General features: G+C 48.4%; 1 protein-coding gene across 3 annotated transcripts in view; it reads left to right on the top strand.

The window, feature by feature from the left end:
- The window catches only part of asic2 (acid-sensing (proton-gated) ion channel 2), a 332,386-nt gene that overhangs the window by 304,287 nt on the left and 5,633 nt on the right, over positions 1-22,466 (top strand). For all 3 annotated transcript variants that reach the window (XM_076995766.1, XM_076995763.1, XM_076995756.1), the window contains exons 4-8: positions 4,101-4,228; positions 13,756-13,906; positions 14,612-14,668; positions 18,206-18,359; positions 20,393-20,484. In XM_076995766.1, coding sequence (XP_076851881.1) covers positions 4,101-4,228; positions 13,756-13,906; positions 14,612-14,668; positions 18,206-18,359; positions 20,393-20,484 — 582 coding nt within the window. The remainder of the gene's footprint in view (positions 1-4,100; positions 4,229-13,755; positions 13,907-14,611; positions 14,669-18,205; positions 18,360-20,392; positions 20,485-22,466) is intronic.

Below are 22,466 nucleotides of genomic sequence, written 5' to 3'. Positions count from 1 at the left end.
AGAAACTTTTGACATTTTACAAAATAAACAAAGGTAAAAGGTTTTAATACTGCTGTCGAGAGTTTTGCTGACGAGAGTTCACTTACATGGGAATGGGTGGGGTAGAAAGTTGTACTGCAGCAAGCCACTAGAGGGCAGCTGACTCACGGAGGCTTCACTTTTCACTCGTGTCGTCCAGTCCACTAATATATACGGTCTCTGATATGGACCCATAGTATTGTTAACCATGTAAATCCTGTAAAGCTGTTTTGTGACAACATGTGTTGTGAAAAGCGCTATATAAATAAATTTGACTTTGACTTTGTATTTGTAGTTGTACTCGTAGTTGCATTTGCAGTAGTATTTGTGGTAGTATTTGTAGTTGCATTTGCAGCAGTATTTGTAGTGGTATTTGTAGTTGCATTTGCAGTAGTATTTGTAGCTGCATTTGCAGTGGTATTTGTGGTTGCATTTACAGTAGTATTTGTAAGGATATTCGGAGTTGCATTTGCAGCGGTATTTGTAGTGGTACTCGTAGTTGCATTTTCAGTAGTATTTGTGGTAGTATTTGTAGTTGCATTTGCAGCAGTATTTGTAGTGGTATTTGTAGTTGCATTTGCAGTAGTATTTGTAGCTGCATTTGCAGTGGTATTTGTAGTTGCATTTGCAGTAGTATTTGTAAGGATGTTTGTAGTTGCGTTTGCAGCAATATTTGTAGTGGTATTTGTAGTTGCATTTGCAGCAGTACTTGTAGTGGTATTTGTTGTTTTGTTTATGCATTTACAGTAGTATTTGTAGGGGTATTTGTAGTTGCATTTGCAGTAGTATTTCTTGTGGTGTTTGTAGTTGCGTTTGTTGTAGTCTTTCTAGTGGTATTTGTAGCTGCATTTGCAGTGGTATTTCTAGTGGCATTTGTAGCAGGATTTGTAGTGGTATTTGTAGTTGTATTTGTAGTGCTACTTGTGGTTGCATTTGCAGTAGTATTTGTTGTGGTATTTGTAGTTGCATTTGCAGTACTATTTGTAGTGGTACTTGTGGTTGCATTTGCAGTGGTATTTGTAGTTGCATTTACATTAGTATTTGTAAGAATATTTGTAGTTGCATTTGCAGGTGTATTTGTAGTGGTACTTGTGGTTGCATTTGCAGTAGTATTTGTAGCTGCATTTGCAGTGGTATTTGTAGTTGCATTTGCAGTAGTATTTGTAAGGATATTTGTAGTTGCATTTGCAGCGGTATTTGTTGTGGTATTTGTAGTGGTATTTGTAGTTCCATTTGCAGTAGTATTTGTAGTGGTACTTGTAGTTGCGTTGGCAGCAGTATTTGTAGTGGTCTTTGTGGTTGCAATTGCAGTAGTACTTGTAGTAGTATTTGTAGTTGCGTTTGCAGCAATATTTGTAGTGGTATTTGTAGTTGCATTTGCAGCAGTACTTGTGGTATTTGTTGCGTTTGCAGTAGTATTTGTAGTTGTGTTTGTAGTTGCGTTTGCTGTAGTCTTTCTAGTGGTATTTGTAGGTGCATTTTCAGTGGTATTTTTACTTGCATTTGCAGCAGTATTTGTAGTGGTATTTGTAGTTGCATTTGCAGGTGTATTTGTAATGGTATTTGTGGTTACATTTACAGTAGTATTTGTAAGGATATTTGTAGTATTTGTGATGGTATTTGCAGTTGTGTTCCTGGGTCTAGCTGCTGTTTGCTCATGGCTCCTCCGCTGAGCCGCTGCAGAGTGACTGGTGGCTGTTAGCTGAGTCTCCTGGGGCAGCCTCACCTCATTAGGAAGCTGATCCCAGCACAGAGCAGCAGAGGCTGAGCCCACAGTCATTACTGGAGGAGAAGGATACAAAATGGAGAAACAAAGAGATGTTTGAGAAGACAAGAAAAATAAATAGACTAACCAGTAAGTCATGTTTCACTACAATGTCTCTCTCTCTCTCTCTCTCTCTCTCTCTCTCTCTCTCTCTCTCTCTCACACACACACACACACACACCACACACACACACTCCATCTCTTTTTTCTCTCTCTTTCACACACTGCCCTCCCCCCTGTTATCTCTGATCTAATTCTAATCTAATGCTAATTCTCCTGAAAGACCTGAGCTACACTTCAGGGGGAGTGTGTCCCTGGTGTTGGGCTGCTCCTGGTAACAGGCGCTGTTAGACTGAGAGCACTCGAAACAGTCCAGCATACTCCCGTGCTACTAAAAAGAGTGATAAACATAGCTATATAGCTTTTGTGTGTGTGTGTGTGGGGGGGGGGGGTGGGTGGGTGTGAATCTTTTTGCTTTGTGTGGCTCTCTGCCTGTGATGCAGCTAGGCAAATCCATGAGGTAGCAGTTTCCCAAATAGGAGAGAAGGAGAGGGAGAGAGAGAGAGAGGGGAGGCGAAAGGGAGGGGGAGGTAGAGAGATAAACAGAGAGAGAGAGAGAGAGAGGAAGAGTGTTGAGGAGAGACGGAAAAATAATGAGAGAGAGGTGATGTTGTGCTGTGGCACTGTGTTGTGAAGGGAGGAAGAGGAGTTGAGCTGGTGTGTGTATGTGAGGAAGAGGAGTTGACCTGGTGTGTGTGTATGAGGAAGAGGAGTTGAGCTGGTGTGTGTGTGAGGAAGAGGAGTTGAGCTGGTGTGTGTGTATGAGGAAGAGGAGTTGAGCTGGTTTGTTTGTGTGTGTGTGTGTGGCTATCTGTGCTCATTTTGCTGATGTGATTCTCCTGTTTGATTTCCAGCCACCCTCATTTAAACAGCCCTGTCCCAGAAAACAGCTGTTTCTCAGCACACTGTAAGATGTGAAGCTGTCGTGAATGGGCAGGTCTCTGCTGGTGTGGATGGGCAGGTCTCTGCTGGTGTGGATGGGCAGGTCTCTGCTGGTGGTTTGAATGCATACTAACTGCTCACTGAGTATGTGTACCTAATGGCATATTTGGTCAAGGCTTCTTGAGGTTATGTGAGTGTGTGTTGTAATCGGATTTTTGAGATTATGTGAGTTTGTGTTTTGATGTTTATTTGAGTGTGATGATGCATTTGTGAAAACAAACATTACAGACATTACTCCTGAGGACAGGACCAGTGGAGTGTCTGCACAGACATCCAGGTGACCCCTGACCTGCAAGATCTGCATCTGCACAGACAGTCCCGTGACACCTTACCTGCGAGGCCTGTGTCTGCACAGACAGCCCTGTGACCCTTGACCTGCAAGATCTGTGTCTGCACAGACAGCCCCATGACCCGTGACCTCTCCTCCTTCTTCTTCCTTTTCTTTTCACAATTCCTTGAATTTCCTTTGTGAAACAAGTGTGTGCAACTTAACTTGAGTTACATGTATGTTCCTGTCCTCTGGAAAATAACAGCAATCTGTTACACACACACACACACACACACACACACACACACACACACACACACACACACACACACACACACACACACACACACACACAGATGGCTGAATCCCCTTATAGATTGGTTCCACGGTAGGTAACTGCTCAGACTTGTTCTGCGGTGAGCTGGTGTTCCTGCTCTGACCTCTGAGTATCGTGTGTGAGATGTGTGAGGTGTGTGAGATGAGGTCTATTGCTGTCATGTCGTCATGTCAGGCGCGTCCTTTAAGATGCCTGTGGGGCGTCAGTGCTTCATGGGGGTGTGAATGAGGGAGGAAAGCTTTAAGACCCATACATGTCCATATCCACACTCCACTCAGAAGACTCATAGGCAAAGCTTCAAATACCAGGACCACCAATACTAACACACACACACACACTCACTCACTTACTCTCTCACTCACTCTCTCTCTCTCTCAAACACACACACACACACTCACACACACACACGCACAAATACACACACACAAACACACACACTCTCACACAAATACACACACACACACATACACACACACACACACACACACACACACACACACACACACACACACACACACACACACACAAATACACACATACACACCCTACAGGCATGAGCAATAAAAAAAACCTTGCACAAGGTATATTTGCAAGATATTGCACTCATTAAAAATTCTTAATGATACTAACTTTTGCCCTAATGTCTTCTTCTCCACCCCTGTCTGGCCCCACCCACCCTTATCTGACCCCACCCACTCTCTCTGCTCCAGAGGAGACAGCGTTTGAAGCAGGCGTGAGGGTGCAGATCCACAACCAGGCGGAGCCTCCCTTTGTGCACGAGCTGGGCTTCGGCGTCGCACCCGGCTTCCAGACCTTTGTGGCCACACAGGAGCAGAGGGTGAGTGACAGCAGCTCCTGGACCAATCACAGGGGATAGGGGGCAAAAGTGAATTATACTGTATTTTCTCACCCACAATATGCTTCATTATACATTCAAACACACTTGTGAACTCTTAATGTAAAATGTTAAATTTTGTTGGATTACATCAATATCATGATGTATCAAATCACCCATTAAAAGGTTAATCAAAGAATGTGATTGGTCATTTTGGTCAGAGAACAGAACATAGAAAACGTGTGTATTTTTGGAGCCCACATTTGAGTGTTTCTGTCTGTTAACATAGAACTGTACAAAGAGAACACTGTGATAGTACTGCACAATCTTGCCCTGTGTCTTTGATGTTTTCCCTCCGAGTTACTATGACCGTCTTTGCCCATCTTTGCACGTCTTTGCCCATCTTTGCACGTCTTTGCACGTCTTTGCCCATCTTTGCACGTCTTTGCATGTCTTTGCCCATCTTTGCACGTCTTTGCACGTCTTTGCCCATCTTTGCCCATCTTTGCACGTCTTTGCCCATCTTTGCACGTCTTTGCACGTCTTTGCCCATCTTTGCACGTCTTTGCATGTCTTTGCACGTCTTTGCCCATCTTTGCCCATCTTTGCACATCTTTGCATGTCTTTGCCCGTCTTTGCCCATCTTTGCCCATCTTTACCCGTCTTTGCCGTGCCTTCTTCTCACGATTCATCTGGAGTGTTTGTGGATTTTTCACTTTCCTCTTGGTTTTGAGCTGAAGTTCAGGGTTCACTAGACGTCCTGCCTGGGGCTGGGGTCTTGCTTTTCCCACTTCACTTGTTTCATCATCCAGCGTTCAGATTCCATCGGTTTTGCTCCTCTCTTACCATCTCTTTAATGTGTGAGCTGGGCTTTCTCTGGCCTCAGAACCAGACTGTTTACACTGCATTATTGTCATAGGTACTGTTTCCCACTTTACTCATGGTTTAACACCTCTTAACCCAATCTCTCTAGGGATAGGGTCAAGGGTCAGGGTCAGGGTTACGGTTAGGCATAGGGTTGGGTTTAGAGACCAAACAGAACAATAAGAAAGCAAGTTTGACCAGATATAACACCCAGCACGGCCTGTGTTGCATTTCCTCTGTGAACTCTTCAGGTCATCCATCTGTTGACCTCAAAGATCAGCCCCCATTTCAAGTCAGCTCTATGTCTAAAGATCATCTCACGTCTCAAATCAGCTCTCTATCTGTATATATCACCCCGCGTTTCAAGCCAGCTCTCCTCCTGTAAAGATCAGCCCACGTCTGAAGCCAGCTCTCTGTCTGTAGGTGGCAGACAGAATGCTGCGAATTATCACCTTATGTTTTACCCACCAAGTGATAAACAACACGTATTAAACAATTACCTGAACATTTTAGATGTTTTAGATGTCAGTAAATTCTTTTACATTTTATTTCTGCTATCACCTTCCATGGTCACTGAGAGTCAGTTTTTAATCAACTCTAGGGTTAGGATTAGGGTTAGGATTAGGATTAGGGTTAGGGTGGGGTTTAAAGAGCCAATTGAACCAATCATTAGTTTGTCAAATGATCACTTAGCCAGAACTATTTGATAGTTATGTATTTGAAAGGCATGGATTTGATTTCATCCATGGGCCCATCTGCTGAAGTCAAACACTGAACAATTTAAGATTATAATAAACATTATCAATAAATGCTGAATAATGTCATTTTTAGCCACTCGGCTCTACAGCAACCTCTATTCAAAGTGCAAGGCACTTTGTAAGTCGCTCTGGATAAGAGCGTCTGCTAAATGTAAATGTATTCTAGGATTATAGTCATGCTGTAATCTGTAGGGTTAGAGTCATGCTGTAATATGTAGGGTTAGAGTCATGCTGTAATCTCTAGGGTAAGACTCACACTGTAATCTCGGAGCGATTTTCTAGGATCTCTGGGATTAAGATTACGCAGCAAAATAACAGCTCAAGGCTGGCCCAAAGCAGCTTACTGACAGTGGTTGTCCTTAGTTACTGTAGTCCACAGTTACTGTTGTCCAAGTCAGGCCTTGCTGTGGTAGGTGGCTGGCATGTGACAGCATGGAACTGAGATGTTAGAGTATGTCCAACCCCTCAGGATTACGGTATTATTCTTTTTGAGGGGAAGGGGACATCATGTTCTCTGTGACAATGACAAAATCTGTCACGAATCAGCTATTGGTCTGCATGGACATCCAGAGCCCATCCCCAGGACCAGCCATGGGTGTCACTCTTGTAGCTCCCCCTTCCTCCGCCCCTGTTGGAGCTGGGATGGAGTTTTTTATCTCCCTGCCTTGTCTGACACAGAGCCAGCTGGATGACCTTAGTAAAGCCTCAACTGGGCTGTGTGTGCGTGACTGGACTGCTTATGATAATATGAGGAGAGTTGAGAGTCCATCAGCCTGTGACCTGGAAGTGAATCCTTCATGGCAGAGTGCTCAGAACAGCTTCCACGTAACCTTCTGCATGCAAGTCATTGCCAAATCATTCATACTGCACAAACCAAAGGACCTAAAGATCTTCACACTAGTTCTTTGTCAGTAACAAGTTTGTTTTCCTTGTCAGTAATGTCTTTGTTGACTTGTTTACTGTTGTTTACATGTTCCAGATGTTCAGTTATAATATTATTATTATTACGTCCTCCTAGTATGACTCAGAACTGCAAGTAGCATTGCAGTGTCATTACTATATGATTACCTATGTGATTCCCTCCCTGCCCATGTGATTACCTCCCTGCCCATGTGATTACCTCCCTGTCTGTGTGATTACCTCCCTGTCTGTGTGATTACCTCCCTGCCCATGTGATTACCTCCCTGTCTGTGTGATTACCTCCCTGTCTGTGTGATTACCTCTCTGTCTGTGTGATTACCTCCCTGCCTGTGTGATTACCTCCCTGCCCATGTGATTACCTCCCTGCCCATGTGATTACCTCCCTGCCCATGTGATTACCTCCCTGTCTGTGTGATTACCTCCCTGTCTGTGTGATTACCTCTCTGTCTGTGTGATTACCTCCCTGTCTGTGTGATTACCTCCCTGCCCGTGTGATTACCTCCCTGTCTGTGTGATTACCTCCCTGTTTGTGTGATTACCTCCCTGTCTGTGTGATTACCTCCCTGCCCATGTGATTACCTCCCTGCCCATGTGATTACCTCCCTGCCCATGTGATTACCTCCCTGCCCATGTGATTACCTCCCTGCCCATGTGATTACCTCCCTGTCTGTGTGATTACCTCCCTGCCCATGTGATTACCTCCCTGTCTGTGTGATTACCTCCCTGTCTGTGTGATTACCTCCCTGCCCATGTGATTACCTCCCTGTCTGTGTGATTACCTCCCTGTCTGTGTGGTTACCTCCCTGCATGTGTGATTACCTCCCTGTCTGTGTGATTACCTCACTGTCTGTGTGATTACCTCCCTGTCTGTGTGGTTACCTCCCTGCCCGTGTGATTACCTCCCTGCCCGTGTGATTACCTCCCTGCCTGTGTGATTACCTCCCTGTCTGTGTGTTTACCTCCCTGCCTGTGTGATTACTGTAGCCTGTCCCTGGAGTCCAGTGAGTTCATTATAACTAATTCACACTGGAGGGTTCGTGCTGCAGGTTTCACACATTAAGATCTGAACATAAGTCTGAGTTCTGATAATGAGTTCCCAGAATAAGTTCAGGAAGTTCTGGGAATTTTCTGTCAGAAAGTTGGGAGTGTGTGTTTAATCACACAGAAGCATAGTCAGTCACTCTGATAGAGCAATTTCCCAGAATGAGTTCCCAGAATAACTTCTGGGAATTTTCGGTCAGACTTCAAACTGTGTGGTTAATCACACAGAAGTATGTTTGCAGTCATTCTGATGGTGCTTCCCTCCAACCAGAGGAGCACTAAGTCCATAGAAAGATGTGGTTTCAAATGCTTGGATCAGTCTGTATTTTCCAGCCCAGGACACTGAGGCCTATAGATTGTACTAAGGGTTTGATGGTCTGGCAGGTCAAGCTGTGATGTTAATGATGTTTCAGCTCAGAATGCTTTTTATTGTTTTGACTTAAAAAAAAATTATGATTATGAATAATGCCAATTACTGGTGGATTACATGGAGAGGAGTTTGATTGTGGTTTGAAAAAGAAAGAATGGGAGAAAGAAAGAACAGAAAGTTGTACTGTAGTGCTGAGAGAACGGATGTCTGGATGTTGTCCTGGGCAGGGAGAGGACAGGCGTCTGGATGCTGTCCTGCTGAACCCCCACACAGAGAGAGTGATGGGGAGAGTTGGGCCTGAGAGAGAGGAGAAAGAAGGATTGGTAGATTGGTAGATTGGTCCAGGCTCCATCACAATTCCGTCTGGGGTGCAGCGATCCGTATTCATTTAGGGGGAGAGCTGTGGTCTCAGAGGCAGCGAGAGTTTGACTGACAGCCTCTGATTGGCTCTCTGCAGCCCATAACTTAGCCAATAGGGAGAGATGGGGTTCGCTGTTGAAGCTGAGCTCGTACAGTTAGTGTTGCTAATTTTCAGAGATTTTCAGAGATCAAACAATATTCAAGATGTTCAAAATTTCCTATAGTGATGTTTCATTTTTGACTCCACCCCCTTTCCTAGCCCCACCCCCATGCCACTCAGGATTATTTCTTCAGCAGTTGCTAGTGATGCAGCTAGTGGAGGTTCTGTCTGTGTGTCAGTGCTGGCAGTCTACAGTGCCTATTCAAACTCATATTCACACATATTCACACACCATTCATGTGTAGCAAATGTGTGTGTAGAAATCATAAAGGGGTGTGTTTTACATTTGCTTAGAAATATTTGGGTGTCCTTTTGATCCCCTGTATGTGTGATGTGTAATGCACATCAAACACTAACCTCAGAAAGAGGAACCAAAGCACCTGCTCCCTGTTTCACGAACCGTCTGTGTTCAGAGGGTGAACCGTCTGGGTGGTGTCTGTGTTCAGAGGGTGAACCGTCTGGGTGGACCGTCTGTGTTCAGAGGGTGAACCGTCTGTGTGGTGTCTGTGTTCAGAGGGTGAACCGTCTGGGTGGACCGTCTGTGTTCAGAGGGTGAACCGTCTGTGTGGTGTCTGTGTTCAGAGGGTGAACCATCTGGGTGGACCGTCTGTGTTCAGAGGGTGAACCGTCTGGGTGGACCGTCTGTGTTCAGAGGGTGAACCGTCTGGGTGGACCGTCTGTGTTCAGAGGGTGAACCGTCTGTGTTCAGAGGGTGAACCGTCTGTGTGGTGTCTGTGTTCAGAGGGTGAACCGTCTGGGTGGACCGTCTGTGTTCAGAGGGTGAACCGTCTGTGTTCAGAGGGTGAACCGTCTGTGTGGTGTCTGTGTTCAGAGGGTGAACCGTCTGGGTGGACCGTCTGTGTTCAGAGGGTGAACCGTCTGTGTGGTGTCTGTGTTCAGAGGGTGAACCATCTGGGTGGACCGTCTGTGTTCAGAGGGTGAACCGTCTGGGTGGACCGTCTGTGTTCAGAGGGTGAACCATCTGGGTGGACCGTCTGTGTTCAGAGGGTGAACCGTCTGTGTGGTGGTCTGTGTGTGCTGGGCGGTTTGTGTGTGTGCTCTGCTGGTTCCATTAGCCAGTGTGGAGACAGGACCGTTGATTATTGCTGCAGAAGCAATAATCATCTAATCATCTCATCCCTGATGACAGAAAATACAGGCAGTCCTCCATAATCAGCATGTTTGGAGATCACCTTCCCACACACACACACACAAACACACACACACACACACACAAAAACATGCACGCATATACACACACACAAACACACACACATACACACACCAGCATGGTAGACAGGAAGGTCAATGTAAAGGGCGTGAGGTCTGATATTAAACAGTCTAACAGTCTGATCTAAATCTGCATGTGGACCAGGTCATGCGATGCTAGTTGATCAGACGTGTCTGACTGACACACCACGAGTCAGCTCCATGTGAACTCATTAGAGGTTTGCAGGTTGGGTTTGGAGGTTGGGTTTGGAGGTTGGATTTGGAGGTTGGGTTTGGAGGTTGGGTTTGGAGGTTGGGTTTGGAGGTTGGGTTTGGAGGTTGGGTTTGGAGGTTGGGTTTGAAGGTTGGGTTTGAAGGTTGGGTTTGGAGGTTGGGTTTTCAATGGAAACCTTGTGCTTTCTCTTATTTTACATCACTGTCATCAAACAAACCGAAACTTGCTAATGAAGTCATGTGTTCATTTATTTAGATGTATTCCCAAAAGGTCACCAGTTCCTTGTAGGGGTTTTTGTTATGATATTTAACCACCCTACCTGCTTGTCTATAACTAAGGATGGAAATAAGAAGGTGCATAAGAAGGATTGATGTCCATAAAACTTTTTTTGCAGACGCTAAGACCCAATTTCTGAACCTATGGCTCTTTTGTCGAAATTTAACACACAGCAGCCAATGCTACACACACAACAGGCAAAACATCTCACACTTTTGGAAAAAGCACACACTTCAACCAAAACTCTTGCAACTCTTGCCAAAACCATATTTTTGCATCTAAATGCTACACACAAACATATGTGCCTACACACTGAAGTGACAAATGGAAAACACTACTACCATATGTTTGAGTGGTCAGTGTGTAGTCTGCTGTGAAGGTCTGTCAGAGTACTCACATATACAAGAATATTCACAAATATACAGGTTATTTCTGCATATTCAGTACATTTACACCATAAAGTAAACAAGGGGAAGGTTTTTGCATGAACTCTACAGCACCACATGCTGTATATACTGTAAACACATGAACAACACCAAAGAAAGACAAAATAACCTCAAGCTTCCTCCATCACCTGCTGAATGTATTTGCACTGGGGGGGTTGGCGACCACCTCCATGCCAAAAATAACTCTACAGCAATGGAGAGTTTGGGGAAGGTGAAGCGCAACAAATCGGATGTTTCTGATGGTGACATCGTCAGTAATGATGTGCTGTTGTAGTTGTTGGAAACCTTTACAGTTGTTTGCTCTGACCATATTGATGATGGTCTCTTTCTGTTCTGAGGTGGCAGTGTTTTCTAAAGGAAACACATGGTTTTCAGTTTTGAATGTTGTGTCTTATGTTAAAAACTGTGTTTAAAATTTTGCAAAAAAAACTATAGAAAAAATTATAGTTGGTAAGAATCTAAAGGAACTCACTTCTCAAATAGCTCAGTGCAGGTTATAGAATATACCTAACCAACTTTATAAAGTTCCTTGCTATAAACGATATCTGCTTTGTCAGAGGTTTATCATAAACATGCACAGCAGATGGGATACTTTAGAGGGAATTGGTGTTAGCATTGATTTATCTTTACCTGATACTAATAATGAGCTCATCTGGTCCACTATCTATAACCAAGGAAGACGGTGGCCACACAATTAACCAGATTTATTCAATATCCAACAAAATATAAAACATGAACATAACCATTCTAGATTAAAGTAACAAGGATAATACCTAATGGGAACAGAAATACCGACTGGTACAGGCTGCCTCAATTATGCCAGGAAGAAGCTGAGGAGCCCAAGAGCCAAAAGAAGAGACCTTGTGCCCACAACCCTCTCCCTTTATACCCCCCTGCACCCACAACCCTCTCCCTTTATACCCCCCTGCACCCACAACCCCCTCCCTTTATACCCCCCCCCCCCCCCCGCACCCCCCCCGCACCCACAACTTACAAACCTTCTCAGTGAGTGATGGAACTCTTACCCTGTTGGAACCTTACCTAAACATGCCACACAAGCACACTGATATACCCCCCCCCCCCCGCCATGGTTTTATGGACACCAGAACTTGCATCCCCCACAGGATCACTCCTACATCCTGAAGGTCATGTGAGTCCAGCACATGTGACCCCGGTGAAGAGACAGGGCTTCTCACACTCGTACTACTGTAGCAGCGCTTGTCGTAATGTCATGGCTTGGAGGGCGTTTGAGGGCATCTGGCCCAGAGCTGCCCCCCCCCCCCCCCCCCCATGGGCACCAGGCCACTGTTCTCCACAATGCTGCTCGGGGAGATAACCTTCTCCAGCCCACGGAGCTTTGATTCGATCTCTGTCACTGCGGACGAGTTTCGTTTAGCCTGCAGATACAGCGCTCTGATCAAGGATGGGGTTAATTTAGCTTCTTTAATCTTTGGCTGAAAGACACACTGTTGCTGGAGCCACAGCACGTGGTACCAGTCTGTTCTCTGTGCTCATCTCAGCCAGGTCTGGCACAGAGTTTTGGCTGGGTGTTTGTCCAAAGCACTACAGTACCCACGATGCCTCCTAATGAGGCCAAATGAAGCAGGACGGCAGGGAGAAGTGGGTGATGTATGCTCAGGAGCAAGTGGGAGAGGCAGAGAGGGCTGCGTGGCGTTATTGTGCAGATGGTCCCGTCTTACACTACACCTGCTCATTCCTTTGTAGACTTATTACCCGCCTTCTATTTCTCCATTATAAACTCTTTCACGTTCCCTTCCTGCCCTTTCTCTCCCTCCCTCTCCCCCTCTCTCTCTCCCTCCCTGCCCCCCATGCCCCCCCCCCCACCTCCCTCTTGTCCTCTCTCTCTGTGTGGCTGTATAAGGAGGTCATGACCTTCATCTGTGCGTTGTGTCTGCGTGTGCCCCAAGCAGAACAAGCTCGTTAGGGATTCCAAGAGTGCCCGTCTGGTTCAGACTTCTCCACAGACGTGTGTCACCTACACAGACGTCTGGTCACTGGAGCACCTGCTTGTTACTGTGCCACAAAACTGACATGAGAGTTGATAGATTGTGTGTGTGTGTGTGTGTGTGTGGCTCTGGCACAGAGAGGTGCAACAGAGCCTTTTTGTCCGTGTTCAATATGGTCGAATTCCTGTTTTTAAAGTGCATTTTCACTAAACATAATCCTGAATTTGACAATTCTTTGCTTGCTTGTCAACAGGATACCTGTGTGTGTGCGTGCTTGTGTATGTGTGTGAGTGTGTGCTTGTGTTTGTGTGTGTGTGTGCAAGTACTTTTTTCTCTCCATTTATCTGTCAGGTTTTTTTTTATCTCTCACTCACTCAATCTTTCATTTCTCTCTCTCTCTCTCTCTCTCGCTCTCTCTCTCTCTCTCTCTCTCTCTCTCTCGCTCTCTCTCTCTCTCTCTCTCTCTCACACACACACATGCACACACACTGTTTAGTTCAACATTGCTTTACTGGCATGAATGTAATAAGATTCACTGTTGCCAATTCATTGTTGCATCTTGCAAGAAACACAGGAATATAAACATTACATAGATATGATCTTCCTCTCTCTCCCTCTCTCTCTCTTTCTGCCTCAGTTCAATTCAATAAGCTTTACTGGCATACCCATATCCAGTTACAGTATTGCCAAAGTAGTGTTATCGTACAACAAAATGAATGCATCAATTAAAAATATGAACAATTCTAATTATGATTAACCTGAACCTGAAGATATTAAAAGTGAAGGTGATGTTGTCGCAGGCAGATACATATCGCCCCGCTAAAGTGCTCTCTCTCTACTTCTCTCTACCTCTCTCTGCCTTCCTCTGTCTCTGTCTCTCTTTCTACCTCTCTGTGTCTCTCTCTGTCTTTCTCTCCTCACAGCTGACCTACCTGCCCCCTCCGTGGGGTGAGTGTGTCTCGCAGGCCCTAGATTCAGGCTTCTTTCAGGTGTACAGTGTGACAGCGTGCCGCATCGACTGTGAGACGCGCTACATCGTAGAGAACTGCAACTGCAGGATGGTCTACATGCCAGGTACCCTGGCCCCTCCCACTGCCCTCCAGGACTCCTCCCCATGACCCCATCCAGCCAATCCACACCCATCATGCTGACATCAAGCCCTCCTGTGTGTGATCTCAGTAATTATGCAGTCAGCATGAATCTCTAGCTATTTTGAATCCTTCCTAGTAATGAATGATTATTATCTCTCTCTCTCTCTCTCAACTAATGTACCCATCTAATTGGGCTGATGTTCAGCATTCAATAATTAACTCATTCTTAATTGGTAATTAGCTGCTACCTCGTCTGGTAGACCCACTGATTTTATGTGTTCGTTATTTCTTTCATTCTCTTTGGAGTAAGCCACACTGACAGGAGACAGCCAAACACCGCTCTACTTACAGTACAAGCACAGAACGGGAAAGAGCTTCCTGTGTTTCACACACGCCCGCATGACAAAAAGAACACGCTAAAGAAACGGAAAACCGTAACTCTGTAAAAGCTGTAATGAGACAGAACTGATCTGAGGTTGAGTGTTCCTCAGGACACGGCCTGGACGGAGGAGAGAAAGATAGAATAAACAGAACAGCAGATGCCCTGTGATTAAAACACAAAGAATCAGAACTCAGTTTAAATGATGGGTTCAGCTGAACAGGGAGATGAGGGGGTTTGTACTGCCCTGCTCATGGGTCTAAGTCATCTCTGACTATGTCTCTTTCCACTACATTGCGCCCTCCTCAGGAGACTCTCCGTACTGCACTCCTGAGCAGTATAAGGACTGTGCTGAACCCGCCCTCGGTGAGTGTTACACAAAACTACACACACACACCTATACACATTATGCTATTATTATAATATACATTCTTCAGCACACACACACACACACACACACACACACACACACACACACACACACACACACACACACACACACACACACACACACGCACACATACACACACAACCGGTCTTGTGACTGGAGGATCATGGGTTCAACTCCCAGGGCCTGAGGTCATAACTGAAGTGCCCTTGAGCAATGCACTTAACCCCAACGTGCTCCCCAGGCGCCGGGCTGCACCACAGCCCCCTAGTGATCACTAGTGTGTGTATTATCACTACACAGATGGGTCTCTTCATGCAGACTTTAACGTCCTTCCACTCTCCCGCCACCTGATTGGTCAGCAGGCTAAAGACAGCTTCGTTAGTATTGTAGAGCACGTAGGTGTGGTGTATACATTTGTGTTTGAGAGAGGGTTTATATTTTTATATCTTGTGTTCAGTAGCCAGAGGTTATCAGCAATTATATATTTTTTGCAATTCTTTGAGTCATGTAATCTACAAAATCCACTTATTCAAATGAGCCTGTTGGCTCTGCTGTGCGCTGACTAATTATCTCCTACTAACGAGGAAATTCAAATTAGGTGTGAGTTGCACTTGTAAAGTGTGATCAGTTATTCAGCCCAAGTCATCACTGTGCTTGTCCTTCTGTTCTAAAGAGAGTGAGAGAGAGAGAAGAGATACAGTGAGAGAATGAGAAAGGAAGACAGAGGGAAGAGGGAGAGGAAGAGAGGTGGTGAGAGAGAGAGAGAGAGAGAGAGAGAGGAAGAGAGAGGCGATCAGGCAGATAGAGAGATAGAGAGAGCTCAAGATACCTAAAGTGGCTTAGCAGAGCTTTAATACCTGCCACACCAGGGAAAGTGGTGGGCGGCGTGGCGGTCCCAGTGTGGGGGCGTGTCAGTCCCGCTGTGGGTGTGTCAGTCCCGCTGTGGGCGTGTCAGTCCCAGTGTAGTCGTCTCAGTTCCAGTGTGGGGGCGTGTCGGTCCCAGTGTGGGGGCGTGTCAGTCCCAGTGTGGAGGCGTCAGTCCCAGTGTAGTCGTCTCAGTCCCGCTGTGGGCGTGTCAGTCCCAGTGTGGGCGTGTCAGTCCCGGTGTGGGCGTGTCAGTCCCGGTGTGGGCGTGAGATCCTGCTGATAGAAATCACACAGGCAGTTTGTGAGCAGACATGCCTGCTGGGCAACAGCTGCTTCTGCGTCAAAGAGGAACAGTGATGAGTGATGATCCTGCTCTGCACTCCTGTCGCCTCCTACTGGAGACTTGTGAGCACAGCAGAGCAGCTAGAGAGGGAGGAGTCAGGGCGTGGCAGCTAGAGAGGGAGGAGTCAGGGCGTGGCAGCTAGAGAGGGAGGAGTCAGGGCGTTGCACCTAGAGAGGGAGGAGTCAGGGCGTGGCAGCTAGAGAGGGAGGAGTCAGGGCGTTGCACCTAGAGAGGGAGGAGTCAGGGCGTTGCAGCTAGAGAGGGAGGAGTCAGGGCGTGGCAGCTAGAGAGGGAGGAGTCAGGGCGTTGCACCTAGAGAGGGAGGAGTCAGGGCGTTGCAGCTAGAGAGGGAGGAGTCAGGGCGTGGCAGCTAGAGAGGGAGGAGTCAGGGCATTGCACCTAGAGAGGGAGGAGTCAGGGCGTTGCACCTAGAGAGGGAGGAGTCATGGCGTGGCAGCTAGAGAGGGAGGAGTCAGGGCGTTGCACCTAGAGAGGGAGGAGTCATGGTGTGGCAGCTAGAGAGGGAGGAGTCAGGGCGTTGCAGCTAGAGAGGGAGGAGTCAGGGCGTTGCAGCTAGAGAGGGAGGAGTCAGGGCGTTGCACCTAGAGAGGGAGGAGTCATGGCGTGGCAGCTAGAGAGGGAGGAGTCAGGGCGTTGCAGCTAGAGAGGGAGGAGTCATGGCGTGGCAGCTAGAGAGGGAGGAGTCATGGCGTTGCAGCTAGAGAGGGAGGAGTCAGGGCATTGCAGCTAGAGAGGGAGGAGTCAGGGCGTTGCACCTAGAGAGGGAGGAGTCATGGCGTGGCAGCTAGAGAGGGAGGAGTCATGGCGTGGCAGCTAGAGAGGGAGGAGTCAGGGCGTTGCAGCTAGAGAGGGAGGAGTCAGGGCGTTGCAGCTAGAGAGGGAGGAGTCAGGGCGTTGCAGCTAGAGAGGGAGGAGTCAGGGCGTTATGTGCAGATATTGACCGTAGTGTCCACACGTCCTCACCCTCAGTGGCTGTTCAGCTTTTAGGGGGTTTTAAGGGTTAAACGTGGTGCATCCATTTGTAAAACGTCGTCGTACTATATGAGCTGAGAGGAGGTGATGAGAGTAGAGGATGAACCCTGGAGCAGGTGTGAGAGACCGGGGGAGACGGCACCAGTGGAGATGAAAGGAACGCAGGAAGACAGACAGAAAGAGAGACAGTCAGACAGAAACAGACAGAGAATGACGTGGTGCAGGAGGTTAGAGATCGGGGGAAACACACTTCAGATGTCACTCCAAAAGATGGTGAGGTTTCACGAACCGTGCGTGATTAGAGATGGAGGAGCAGCACGTCTACACGTGAAGGATTCCTGCTTCCTGCAGGCACACACATCTCTACTGAAGCCACTGTTTCCTTTATCTTCTCTGATGAAAAGAGGACCATGCATTATTCAGAAAAAGCAATGTGTTGAAATACAGATGTAGCTGCTCGATCACGTTCAGCTCAGATTTTAAGCTGAATGAAACTTACAAAGAGCCCTTTTGGTGTCTTTGATGTCAAATCACTTGTCTCAGTGTGCATGAAATCCAAATGTCAGCTGAGGCGTAAATCTGACGATATCGATGAATTCCAGTCAAAAAACTAAAGTTGCACAAACTCAGTAACATGTTTGTCATTTAAGACCGGAGTGCAGCACAGCATCACAGATATAGATATATCAGCAGAGGCAACAATCAACACATATCATGATTTTAGTTTCCCAAGATGGTCAGAGGTGGACAGCGTGTATGTGTGTATGTGCGCGTATGTGTGCGCGTGCATGTGTCTGTGTGTGCGTGCGTGCGTGTGTGTGTGTGTCTGTGCATGTGTGCGCACGTTTGTGTGTGTGTGTGTGTGTGTGTGCGTGCGCGTGCGTGCGTGCATGTGTGTGTGTGCGTGCGTGTGTGTGTGTGTCTGTGCGTGTGTGTGTGTGTGTGTGTGTGTGTGTGTGTGTGTGTGTGAGTGTGTGTGTGTGCGTGCGTGTATGCGTGTGTGTGTGTGTGTGTGTGCTCTGTATTTGCTTATTGTCATTCACTGTTGCACATCTGTCGCCCGCGGCAACCCTCTGCAGGCGCCCCTGTTGCGTGCTATCTGCTGCCGTGACATTCTGACAAACACATGCTTCATTCCTGCTGTGTATTATACTGCCATCTCCTCAACTCTCTCTCTCTCTCCATCTCTCTCTCTCTCTCTCTCTCTCTCTCTCTCTCTCTCTCTCTCTCTCTCTCTCTCTCTCTCTCTCCTCATCCCTGGTTTACTCCTCATCTTCCTCGGTTTTCTCCCATCATCGTCTCACGTCAGCCACCCTTTCTGCGGTGGAAAGCGGTAGTTGTGTCTGCAGGAACCCCTGCAACATGACGCGCTACAACAAGGAGCTGTCCATGGTCAAGATCCCCAGCAAGACATCGGCTCGCTACCTGGAGAAGAAGTTCAACAGATCAGAGAAGTACATCACGTGAGTCCAACAGATCAGAGAAGTACATCACGTGAGTCCAACAGATCAGAGAAGTACATCACGTGAGTTCAACAGATCAGAGAAGTACATCACGTGAGATCAACAGATCAGAGAAGTACATCACGTGAGTCCAACAGATCAGAGAAGTACATCACGTGAGTCCAACAGATCAGAGAAATACATCACGTGAGTCCAACAGATCAGAGAAATACATCACGTGAGTTCAACAAATCAGAGAAGTACATCACGTGAGTTCAACAGATCAGAGAAGTACATCACGTGAGTTCAACAGATCAGAGAAATACATCATGTGAGATCAACAGATCAGAGAAGTACATCACGTGAGTCCAACAGATCAGAGAAATACATCACGTGAGTTCAACAGATCAGAGAAGTACATCACGTGAGTTCAACAGATCAGAGAAGTACATCACGTGAGTTCAACAGATCAGAGAAGTACATCACGTGAGGTCGAGAGATCAGAGAAGTACATCACGTGAGTCCAACAGATCAGAGAAGTACATCACGTGAGATCAACAGATCAGAGAAGTACATCACGTGAGATCAACAGATCAGAGAAGTACATCACGTGAGTTCAACAGATCAGAGAAGTACATCACGTGAGATCAACAGATCAGAGAAGTACATCACGTGAGTTCAACAGATCAGAGAAGTACATCACGTGAGTCCAACAGATCAGAGAAGTACATCACGTGAGTTCAACAGATCAGAGAAGTACATCACGTGAGTCCAACAGATCAGAGAAGTACATCACGTGAGGTCAACAGATCAGAGAAGTACATCACGTGAGTCCAACAGATCAGAGAAGTACATCACGTGAGTTCAACAGATCAGAGAAGTACATCACGTGAGTTCAACAGATCAGAGAAGTACATCACGTGAGTCCAACAGATCAGAGAAGTACATCACGTGAGTTCAACAGATCCGAGAAGTACATCACGTGAGTTCAACAGATCAGAGAAGTGCATCAGGTGAGGTCAACAGATCAGAGAAGTACATCACGTGAGTCCAACAGATCAGAGAAGTACATCACGTGAGGTCAACAGATCAGAGAAGTACATCACGTGAGTCCAACAGATCAGAGAAGTACATCACGTGAAGTCAACAGATCAGAGTAGTACATCACGTGAGGTCAACAGATCAGAGAAGTACATCACGTGAAGTCAACAGATCAGAGCAGTGCATCACGTGAGGTCAACATATCTTTGAAGTACAGATGAAAGGCACAAAGCAGTAATTGAGTTTAAACGTGTGAAGATACACAAGAGTCAGTGTGCACGTGCATGACACGTGGGAGATAACATTACTGACGTGTTTCACCACACCCACTTGAGGTGCTCATTTTAGAACAGCAGCAGTTTACAGCCTAAATATGTAGTCTTCACTGATGTGTGAAGGTTAGTTCCATTAATGAAGACATGCTCACACTGCTGGTCCATGTGCTGTCAGTGCTGTGCTAGCTGAGATGACAGGCCGTCTATCATACACTCCCGGTTAATTGTCTCGGGCCAGGGGGATGGTCCCATTTCACTAGTGAGCTTTGCTGTAATCAGGACGAGGACGCGCTGCTGTGGGACTGGACATGCAGACGAGACGTGTGTGATGAGCTCAGTCCTTCAGCTGACAGCCAGACAAGCTCACAGTGTTTAATGTTATTATTTATTGTGTGCACAAGTGTGTGTTTGTGTGTGTGTGTGTGTGTGTGTGTGTGTGTGTGTGTGTGTGTGTGTGTGTGTGTGTGGTGTTGTTGTTGTTGTTGTTGCTGTTATTGTTGTTGTTGTAGACATTATATTCCCCCATGTGCTTGGGCTGAGATTTGGGCTGTAGTGTTCAGTGTCACTCACTCACACATGCACAGACAGTCTCTCAGGAAGCAGACTTAGTTAAAGCAGCCCAGGGCAGACATCTCTCTGCAGACGCACCTCTGTTCTGACAAATACAAACAAAGAATTTGTGTGTTTAGTGCAGAGTTGCATAGACTATAGTGTTGTTATTTCTTCCTGTGGTCACAGGGATAACATCCTGGTTTTGGACATCTTCTTTGAAGCCCTGAATTATGAGACCATAGAACAGAAGAAGGCGTATGAGGTGGCTGGTCTGCTAGGTACAGCTAACTGCTGCTTTAACCACGCCTACCTTAACCCCCTCCCCCACACTCTCCCCTCCCACACCTCTCCACACACTCTCCCCCTCCCCCCCACACACACACTTCCCCTCCCCCCACACACTCTCCCCTCCCCCAACTCTCTCTCCCCTCCCCCACACACTCTCACCCTCCCCCCACACAACCTCTCCCCTCCCCCCACACACTCTCACCTCTCTCCCTCCCCACACACTCTCCCCTCCCCCCACACACTCTCCCCTCCCCCACACACTCTCCCCTCCCCCAACTCTCTCTCTCCCCTCCCCACACACTCTCCCCTCCCCCCACACACTCTCTCCCCTCCCCCCACACACTCTCCCCTCCCCCCACACACTCTCCCCTCCCCCACACTCTCTCCCCCACACTCTCTCTCCCCTCCCCCCACACTCTCTCCCCTCCTCTCCTCCCCCCCCCACACTCTCTCCCCTCCCCCACTCTCTCTCCTCCCACACTCTCTCCCCTCACACTCTCTCACCCCTCCCCCCCACTCTCTCTCCCCTCCCCCACTCTCTCTCCCTCCCCCACATCTCTCTCCCCTCCCCCACACTCTCTCTCCCTCCCCTCCACTCTCCTCCTCCCTCCCCCCTCTCTCCCCACACTCTCTCCTCCCCTCCCCCCCACACTCTCTCTCTCCCTCCTCCTCCCCTCCTCTCTCTCCCCTCCCCCACTCTCTCTCCCCCTCCCCCCCACTCTCGACTCTCCCTCTCTCACTCTCCGCCCCTCCCCCATCCTACTCTCTCTCCCCTCCTCCCCTCCCCCCTCCACTCTCTCTCCCCTCCCCTCCCCACTCCTCTCTCCCCTCCCCCACACTCTCTCCCCTCCCCCACACTCTCTCCCCTCCCCCCTCCACTCTCTCTCCCCTCCCCCCACACTCTCTCCCCCACACTCTCTCTCCCCTCCCCACTCCCCACACTCTCTCTCCCCCCACACCTCTCTCCCCTCCCCCACACTCTCTCCCCTCCCCACTCTCTCCCCCACTCTCTCTCCCCTCCCCCACACTCTCTCTCCCCATCCCCCCTCCACTCTCTCTCCCCTCCCCCCACTCTCTCTCCCCCTCCCCCCACTCTCTCTCCCCTCCCCCCTCCCACTCTCTCTCCCCTCCCCCCCACTCTCTCTCCCCTCCCCCACACTCTCTCCCTCCCCACACTCTCTCTCCCCTCCACCACTCTCTCTCCCCTCCCCCCTCCACTCTCTCTCCCCTCCCCCACTCTCTCTCCCCTCCCCCCTCCACTCTCTCTCCCCCTCCCCCACACTCTCTCCCCACACACTCTCTCTCCCCTCCCCCACACTCTCTCCCCTCCCCCCACACTCTCTCTCCCCTCCCCCACTCTCTCTCCCTCCCCCTCCCCCACTCTCTCCTCCCTCCCCCACACTCTCTCTCCCCTCCCCCACACTCTCTCCCCTCCCCCACACTCTCTCTCCCCTCCCCCACTCTCTCTCCCCTCCCCCCCCACTCTCTCTCCCCTCCCCCCACTCTCTCTCCCCTCCCCCACTCTCTCTCCCCTCCCCCACTCTCTCCCTCCCCACACTCTCTCTCCCCTCCCCCACTCTCTCTCCCTCCCCCCTCACACTCTCTCTCCCCTCCCCACTCTCTCTCCCCCTCCCCCACTCTCTCTCCCCCTCCCCCCACTCTCTCTCTCCCCTCCCCCACTCTCTCTCCCCTCCCCCACACTCTCTCCCCCCACTCTCTCTCCCCTCCCCACCACTCTCTCCCCCTCCCCCCACTCTCTCTTCCCCCTCCCCCACACTCTCTCTCCCCTCCCCCCTCCACTCTCTCCTCCCCCTCCCCCACTCTCTCTCCCCCCTCCCCCACATCCACTCTCTCTCCCCTCCCCCACTCTCTCTCCCCTTCCCCCACTACTCTCTCCCCTCCCCCCTCCACTCTCTCTCCCCCACACACTCTCTCCCCATCTCCCCCACTCCCCCCACTCTCTCGAGCAATC

The sequence above is a fragment of the Brachyhypopomus gauderio genome, chromosome 2 (genome assembly GCF_052324685.1).
Source record: "Brachyhypopomus gauderio isolate BG-103 chromosome 2, BGAUD_0.2, whole genome shotgun sequence".
In the NCBI taxonomy this organism is placed as follows: Eukaryota; Metazoa; Chordata; class Actinopteri; order Gymnotiformes; family Hypopomidae; genus Brachyhypopomus; species Brachyhypopomus gauderio.
Note: the sequence above shows the minus strand (reverse complement) of the source record. Positions and strands in the feature narration are given on the sequence as shown.